This window comes from Euprymna scolopes, chromosome 2 (genome assembly GCF_053919585.1).
Source record: "Euprymna scolopes isolate OS-2025 chromosome 2, ASM5391958v1, whole genome shotgun sequence".
Lineage (NCBI taxonomy): Eukaryota > Metazoa > Mollusca > Cephalopoda > Sepiida > Sepiolidae > Euprymna > Euprymna scolopes.
In genome coordinates this window covers 119467979-119477199 of record NC_136483.1, presented here as the reverse complement: position 1 = coordinate 119477199, position 9221 = coordinate 119467979, and the positions used below count along the sequence as shown (strand labels likewise).

At 33.2% G+C, this 9221-nt stretch overlaps 1 protein-coding gene across 1 annotated transcript; it reads right to left on the bottom strand.

The window, feature by feature from the left end:
- Positions 1 to 612: 612 nt before the first annotated feature.
- On the bottom strand, positions 613 to 3637 carry LOC145295165 (uncharacterized). Its single transcript, XM_080141442.1, has one exon. The coding sequence runs from the start codon at positions 2562 to 2564 to the stop codon at positions 633 to 635; it is 1932 nt and encodes a 643-aa protein (XP_079997568.1). The 5' UTR covers positions 2565 to 3637; the 3' UTR covers positions 613 to 632.
- Between the last annotated feature and the right edge of the window lie 5584 nt (positions 3638 to 9221).

Sequence of the window (9221 nt, the reverse complement as noted above, 5' to 3'; positions counted from 1 at the left end):
TATTACTGTACACATAGATTCGAAAAAGTTGTAAAAAAAAACAAATAAATGTTATCAAAGGCAAGATAAGTTACTTTTCTACCTAACTGGATATATTTTTCGTGTTTTTATTCAATATAACATGTTTATTCAGCTCGAAAAACATGCAGTGCTTACCGATGTATTGGAAAATTCAAAATGGCGCCCGACTGTCTCTTTAACACGTTTAGTTTGGGAAAAGATGTTATAAATAATAAACTAGACAAAATACTATTAAAAAACAACCGAATATATGTCAACTTATGTTACGGTAACATATATTGAGCAAATTTCTAACAGTATTTTGTCTAGTTTATTATTTATAATACCTTTTCCCAAACTTACCCTCTCCGAGAAAGAGTCGGCCGCCATTTTGAATTTTCCAATACATCGGTAAACACTGCATGTTTTTCGACCTGAATAAACATGTTACACTAAATAAAAACACAAAAAATATATCCAGTTAGGTAGAAAAGTAACTTATCTTGCCTTTGATAACATTTATTTGTTATATATTTGTTTTTTGACAACTTTTTCGAATCTTTGTGTACAGTAATACAAACCCTGATTTATTTTAAAGTAAAAAAAAAAAAGTTTATAGAAATGTGTATTATTTATTGAAATACCATGTGTTTATTTGGACCATCTGTGTTTTTTTCAACCACTTTTTGTGGTGTCATGTCAGTCTTTGTTTTGGCAAGGCCCATTTTACGCGCTAAATGTTTGGGTTTTAGTTTCTTCTTTTTCATTTCGGCTTTCACTCCGACGAAGTCCTTTTTATCTTTCTTTTTAGTTTTTCCCTTTTTTACTGGTCCCTTATCTGTTCGTTTATTCTTCGGGTCGGTTTCCGAAGGTGAAACTCTTATTTTCCGAGTTTTCAGTACGGAATTGTCCAGCCTGATGGCAAGTTCCGCACTGTCAGTGTTTTCAAATTTTACATACCCAAAGCCCTTACCGATACCAGTCTTCCAATCTTTCACAAGTCGGATGTCGACAATTTCCCCGCAGTCCAGAAAATGTTGTCTTACATCTTCCTCAGAAATGACGAATGGAAGATTACCGACAAACACTGACCGCTTATAGTCGTGGGCTGTTTTACTGATGATCGAGCTATTGACTCGGATGTGTTGACCCTCGACTATCGTACCGTTCATCATTTTGCAGGCTTTGTCAGCTGACTCTTTGTCGACAAAGCAGACATATGCGTTTATGCTGAGACATTTGGGATGGTAGGCCTTCTTCAGAATGGCATACCTTTTGCTTAGCTTAGGATTGGCTGGTATGGCCCCACGCATGCGAAGATTCTCTATCTGGCCACAAGGAGTGAACATTTGTTTCATCTTTTTTTTGGTAATTGTCAAGGGAAGGTTGCCGACAAATACGGTTCTGCGATCGTTTTTCTTATCTCGTTTCTTCTTCTGGCGTTTTTGGATCGGTTGTTCATCTTCGAAATCACTTAAATCTTGTTGCTTGGTTGTCCGTGTTCTTGACTTTGAACCGTCGGATTCTTTGATTGCGCACAGGACGTCGTTGATCTTAAGTGGGTTTGTTTTTTGACGAGGCTTTTTAGGTGAAAAAGGAAGCGCCTCTTCTTCGGTATCTTTCTTTAATTTCTTCCTTTCACTCAATGTATCGTCGTTGTCATCAGCTTCCTCATCGGAATACGGCACAAATTCTTCTATTTTACGTTTTTTCCCTTTCTTGCTCTTTTCCTCATCACTTATTACATCTTTAAATTTTTTCGGCTTTTTAAGGGAATTCGAAATATCTTCGTTATTCCGTTTCTTCTCCTTTATGTGATTGATCTGATCAGTTTTCAGATTTTTTTCTTCTTTTTTATTATCGCCATCATCATCTTCCTCAAAAGATGAGATGTTTTTCATTTTTTTTTTCTTCGGAGAAGAGTCTGCTCCTTCTGATTCTTCAAAAATTCCTTTTTCTTTTTTCTTCTTTTTTGCGTCCTTAAAAATGTCTTTCTCTTTTTTCTTTTCCAAAGACGACAAATTTACTTCGCTAGAATTTTCACTAATTTCTTTCTGTTTTTTCTTGTTTTTCGAAGCAGACGAGTCTATTTTGTCCAATTTCTCAAGGTTTTTCTTCTTCAGAGAAGACGAATCTACTTCTATCGATTCTTCGAAAATTTCCTCTTTCTGTTTTTTCTTTTTCGAAGCAGACAAGTCTATTTTTTCTGATTCATCAAGAACGTCTTTCTTCTTTTTCTTTTTCAGAGAAGACGGATCTACTTCTATCGATTCTTCAAAAATTTCTAATTTCTGTTTTTTCTTGTTTTTCGGGGATTCTACTTCTTCGCAAATTTCTATTTTCTCTTTCTTCTTCGAAGATTTACTTTTATCATTAATAAATTTTTTACTTACGTCCTCGTCCGAAGAAACATTAGTTCTCGTCTCGGAAACTTTTTTCGTCGTCATACGTCCAAAAAGTTTATCGAGTTTCTTCTGCTCTTTCCTCGATTTCTCAACCGATTTGGACTTTGTTTCCAGATGGATTAAAGATGAAACAGCTCCAGGTTTATATACTCCATCCATATTGGAATTTATAAAAAAAATAGCAGTTTTTCTTGACAAAGTTTTAAATTTCTCAAACAGAAGGCGATAAAATATTTAAACACGTGCGGGAAGATTCGCCATCTTGCAAGCTGTGTCGAAACTACGGACGAAGAATAAAATTTTATTTTTTATGTAAACTTTTAAAAATATTATATTAACTATATAAAATATGATATTAATTATATTAAATTTTATATTAATTATTCAATTATCCTGTCTCCTTGAATAAAAGAATATATAATTATTACGAAAATAAAAGTGTCTAGAATCAAGGGTATTAACTCTGTCAAAACTACATCTGTGCTCTAGGATCAAACCTACCCCTAGAAACCTTCGTCCAACTACTATATTTTTGGGCGTCAGACCCCCGTTATGAAATGTTCTATAATGACGAAGGTCTCCCAAAGTACAGCAGTGATATGGTATGGGTATTTCCGGGACATTTTCTCAAAGCAATTATTAACAAACCCTATCAAATTAGGAGGAAGTGGTGTAGTCGTAGAGATTGACGAAAGTGTAATTTCAAAAATGAAGCATCATCAAGGACGCAGGATACCACAGAGGTGGGTTTTTGGAGGTATCGACACTGCCTCTAAAATTGGGTTTTTAACATTTGTGTCGGATAGAAAAAAAGAGACGTTGTTTCCTATTATTAAGGAAATGGTACTGCCCGGCAGTATCATCCATTCAGATGGATGGAAGGGCGGAAGGCCTATGACGGAATCGCTGGTATATCCGTAACCCCTCCATATGTCCATAAGACAGTCGACCACTCCAAACATTATGTGGACCCGGTGACGAAAGTACACACAAACAATATTGAAAATATGTGGATGCTATGTAAAAGCAAATTAAAAACCATGCATGGTAGTTCATCCACAACATTGCCTTCTCATTTGGATGAATTTATGTGGCGCGCTACGGTCGTTCAGAGATTGATTCATTCAACAATATGCTGCTACAAATTTCTCAATTTTATCAAGTAAATTAATTCAATATGTGTTCCTTTTTGCTTGATTGTTTTTTTTGGATAAATAAATTGTTCGTTGAAAAATAATTTGACTCCTGTAACTTGTTTCACTAATGATAATATTGCTGCAAATAAACGGATTTGAGGTATATTTTACAATCCACGCACAGCGAGTCGGAAAAAGTCGTTAAAAACAACTATACAATAATTAAATATTATCTTTGTCAATAAAAAGTTACTTTGATACTTCCCTACATCATTTGTTGGTATTTTAAGTAGTTTTAAATAATTTTTATTTGTACAACATATCTATTTTGGTTTTGAAAAAGGGGGGGGAGAGTAACGAATTAAAAAAGGATTAATATTTGATATGAAACAAACATTTTAAAACTACTTTAAAATACCATGCAGGTAGGTTACAAACTAATTTTTATTGACAAGACATTTATCTGTTGTATATTTGCTTTTAATTTGATTTTATTGTAAATTTGAATGGGAAAAAATTTTGAAACTACGTAAAAACTCAAATAAATGAGCCAACGTTATTATTTAGAAAACTATTACTTAACATTGGAAGGTGAGGGTGTTTTGTAACTATTCTGTACTTTCACCTAACAATTCAATAAAAAATATATCGTAAAACTTGAAAATGCTATAAAAGTAACTAAAATCATAATTACACGCGTAATTAGCCATAAGTACACGCGCAATTATTCCAAATTGAACAAAAGCTGGAGAACCCATTTATTTGCTATATATTTGAGATAAATGTTTAAAAAAAAAACAACAACATAATTACAAGCGCAACAAACTACGTAAACACTGAAATAAATGAGCCATATTGCGTTTCGTATTATTACCCTTTCACTTTTTTGCAGTCGCCGCACGAGACCACGTGATTAGAACGGAATTCGTCTGCTAGCGCGGAAGCAAATCCCGTCGGAGCTCCGAAATATCTCAGTCACCACAATCGCGCCAGCGCCAGCGCCCCAGCGGCTGTCCTAGATCAATCCAAATTTAAAAAAAAAAAAATTATTGAATTATTTACCATAATAATATTTCATCGACGAGGGAATGGGGAATAAACAAGAAACAACAAAAATTGGGGGTTTGTATTACTGTACACATAGATTCGAAAAAGTTGTCGAAAAACAAATATATAACAAATAAATGTTATCAAAGGCAAGATAAGTTACTTTTCTACCTAACTGGATATATGTTTTTGTGTTTTTATTCAATTTAACATGTTTATTCAGCTCGAGAAACATAGTGTTTACCGATGTATGTATTGGAAAATTCAAGATGGCGTCTGACTCTCTCTTTAACACAGTAAGTTTCGGAAAAGGTGTTATGAATAAAAAACTAGACAAAATACGGTTAAAAAACCGCCGAATATATGTCAACCTATGTCACAGTAACATTTATTGAGCGAGTTCTAACAGTATTTTATCCAATTTTTAAACATCTTTTCCGAAATTTACCGTGTTAAAGAGAGAGTCAGACGCCATATTGAATTTTCCAATACATCGGTAAACACTGTATGGTTTTCGAGCTGAATAAACATGTTACATTGAATAAAAACACGAAAAATATATCCAGTTAGGTAGAAAAGTAACTTATCTTGCCTTTGATAACATTTATTTGTTATATATTTGTTTTTTGACAACTTTTTCGAATTTATGTGTACAGTAATACAAATCCAAAATTGGTTATTGATAAATTTATTTATTTTACATAAAATATACGGTGAAATTAAATAACAGCTTCCAACCCTCGCTATTTTTTTTTTTATTACAGCTTTTCAGTTAACTGATACTAACTAGCACTAGACGGTGATAGCCTAATTTTCGTCCCCTGATGAAATAAGTATCATTTTTCTTTTTTCAAATAACTATGTTTATTTTCGCACATTTTTAAATATAGTAAATAAGAAAATCCGTAAACTTATGTTTATTTACTTTTATAAATTTATAAAGTAATTGTTTTAAAAAAAATGTTTATTTTGATATTTTAAATACAGACACATTTTCATATTTTGCTTACACATCAACGTACAAAATAAAAATGCGTTTGTGCACATACACTATCCTGAATAAAAACAAATAATTATACTTCGATGATATTGCGGAAAATTTTTAATCGGCGGCGTGAAACAAGTTCCTGAAGATGGCTGTTAAAATTTGCCGAGCTTCAAAAAACAACTGTAAATAAAAATTATTTAAAGACAAAGTACTTGTACAGTTTAGTCAAGACATTAAAAAAATGAAAATATCGAAAAAAAAGTTTAAATTGTATGTATCCCTTTTGGAACGAAGTTCTCCGGGAAAAAAAAATTACTCAATTTCATCAAGTAGTTTTTTTTTGTTTGTTTTTTTTAAGCGAAAAAACAATTTGTTATGATACCGAGCAAAATGTTCGATTTTTAGGAAGAAAAGCTAGTATTAAAGATGGGAAGGGGGTGTCAGCGCTTTAACTGGAGTTATCTCCCTTTGGCATTTCTAAAATTCAAACAATTTTTTTTTTAATCCAAGATGGCTGCCTTCAACGCGCTCTCATAAAAACGTATTTTTCCGCTGTAAAAAAAAAAAAAAATCTACTTGATGAAATTAAGCGAAATTTTTTTTTCGAAGAACTTCTTTCTATAATGAATACATACAATTTAAACTTTTTTCGATATTTTTATTTTTTAATGTCTTGACTAAACTGTACAAGTACCAAAACCAATATATTTTTCAAATTGTGCGAAAATAAACATATTCAGTTATTAAATCATTTCTCTCTTATATGTTTTATAAGAATAGTGGTTGATGGGCGGAAATCACTAGGTCATAGTATCAACGTTGACGTCTCTCAGGGTTCTATCCTAGACCCAACTGTCTTCCTGATCTTTATGAATGATCAAATCACATTCTTAGATCATTTGTGGATATTTATGGAGATGACACTACTATCTATGGCAACACTTCAAAGGCCGATAATGACCAAATTCTTTTTTATTCTCTCTCTTCTGATCTAGAGCACATAATACAATGGGTAAAGAGGTGGCTGATTAATTTTTATGCTTCTAAAATCTAGCTTCTCTCTTTCATCATCAATGCTCTGATACCCATCTGGCCCTGATTGAAATAAATGGCTCTCTTGGAAATCACTATGCATTCACCTTCACTCCTGATTTTAAATGGAGCACGCACATCAAATCCATTGCCAAGATTGCTGGAAAAATGGTAGGATTATTCTACTGCTCCAGTAGATATCTCACAGTTGATGCAATTATCTCTATGTATGTGTCAAGTACATCCTAGGGTGAAGTACTGTTGCCACATCTGGGCAAGAGCACCCTAGCCTGCTTTGATAGAGGTCAAAACCAGTTTCACAACCTGGTGGGTGATGCCCTTTTCTCGTTCATGTGCTAATACAGGAGCCTCTTTCCCATAGAAGAGACATTGCTAGCCTGTCTCTGTTCTATTGTTATCTTCATGGCAATTGCTTGTCTGAGCTCCAATCTATGCCCCCCCCGGCAAACTTTCACAAAAGCTACAACCACTATCAACAATTTTCCCCACTCTCTATCTGTGCCTAAATCTAAACGCAGATTCCATGAAGTAAGCTTCTTTCCTAGAACTGCCCATCTTCTTTCCAGCTTACTACAAAATGGTTGTCTTGTTCTTGCTGAGCCGTCTCTTTAAATAATCAAATTATACCAAATTCTCACTACTAACAATTACTATACTGTTGTCCCAATGACTATAGAACTTCCATTAACCCTCTTCCTCGAGTGGCCTTTGGGCCTTGATAAGTGGTGATCACCTTGCAAAAAAAAATGTTATGGTAAAAACAAGGTAAGTAATTCATATTTATGATTGCTAACACACAATTTATTAAAATATTGGCAATAGTTACACGCTATTTACCTCTCCTTGCAACTCTGTGTTTTCATTTAGCCAAACGTTTTATTTTCACTAATTTTCATCCGAAATGTTTTCTTTAATAATTTCTTTTCTACCTTATCGTTTTTCATCATTTTTGGATATATTCATTACTATAACATGACAATTAAGGAGAGACTATTGGTTTGCCTTGAAATACAATATTAAAAATTTTGAATTTCACTATTATAGTGTAGTTGCACCAAAATAAATAAACAAATTGACATGAAAGAAATATGTGAAATTTTTATGCACAATTTAATTTTTTTAACATATATTTTACAAAAATAATACTTGATAAATAAATAAAATGCTATTGTTTTACTGTTATTTGTTGGTTTTTGAAAAATAGGATACAATGTTAATTTTTTTCAATGATTTGAATCTAAAGCAGATTGCGAACGATGTAAAATACAGTAAGGAAGTAATGCCAAAAATTTCTGTAAAATATATTTAAAGAAATAAAAATGTGTACAAAAGTTTCACCATTACTTCTAGTTGTAAAGTTCTAAAATCACAAAATACATGTAGCAAGAAAATTGGTTAACTACTCTAAAATACTATTTCATTTATTTATTTATTTGTGTGTGTGTGTGTGTGTGTGAACATTTTTTTTTATTAAAAATTTTTTTAAACAAATATACTTTTGGTATAAATATTAAAAAAAAACATTTAAACATGGCTGCCAGCGGATTTAAACTAAAACAGGGAGTATAGTTTGCTAAGCGGAACATTTGTGCATCAGTAAACAATGTTTAACTGACACTGGTCTGGGTTGCTTATACTTCTGAATCACTAGTATGTATGTGTAAACATATTTGCATTCATATACGTAAATAAGAGCAAACATATCTGAAGTCAATACTGAGAAAAAGCAACTCAGAACGGTTACAAACTAGGATGAGAATAAGGCTATCATTGTCTAGCTCCGCTTCCGCTTTAAGTTACTGTGGATTAGAACGAGTTAAAATGCTGGATTGTCACAGCCTTCACTAAATCATGACCCTGAAATATAAGATTCTACCTTTTTAAACTTGGCAAAAAAAATGGTTTTAGAAATTAGAGTAGAACATCAATTTCTGATGTAAATTTAACGTAAAATGATCATCAATTTCTGGGCCATTCAGCAGTTAACCCCATTATTTTTCTTATGTGAGATAAATTCTGTGTGATTTTAGTGTGGGTTAGAGGATGTTGCAGCCAGGCGATAGGGATGAAGGAGCCAATTGACCGTACAACTAACAAGGTAAACACAAAGATAACGGCAATAGCAAAGACGAATAACAGACACTGATGATCATTTAAAGACAATAGGTATCGTGTGCACTTTCATTCCAGTGCCCACTGATTTCCAACTACTGGTTTCTAGTGACTGATCCCATCTCAATTTTGTAAAAAAAACACGGGTCGGTAAAGTGATATCTGTGGTTTACCACAGCATGTTTAGGTAGGCACGCCATCTGTCACAATTCATATACATGATCGAATGTACTGTTCAATTATGGACAGTAGAGTTCCTGCATCTCTCGTTCAGATGGACACCATTATTGTAACATTTGTTTCTCGCTCGACCATTCCAAGCATTTCCCAATACCTTCCTCGGTGATATTTTCTGTTCGTGAATTTGCTCTTATCGATCTCGACCATCTGACTAATACCTCCCATCTGCACTGGGTTTTCCAGCATGCACATAGCACAGATGTCTTGAATAAAATTAAACCAATCGATTAATGATTGTTC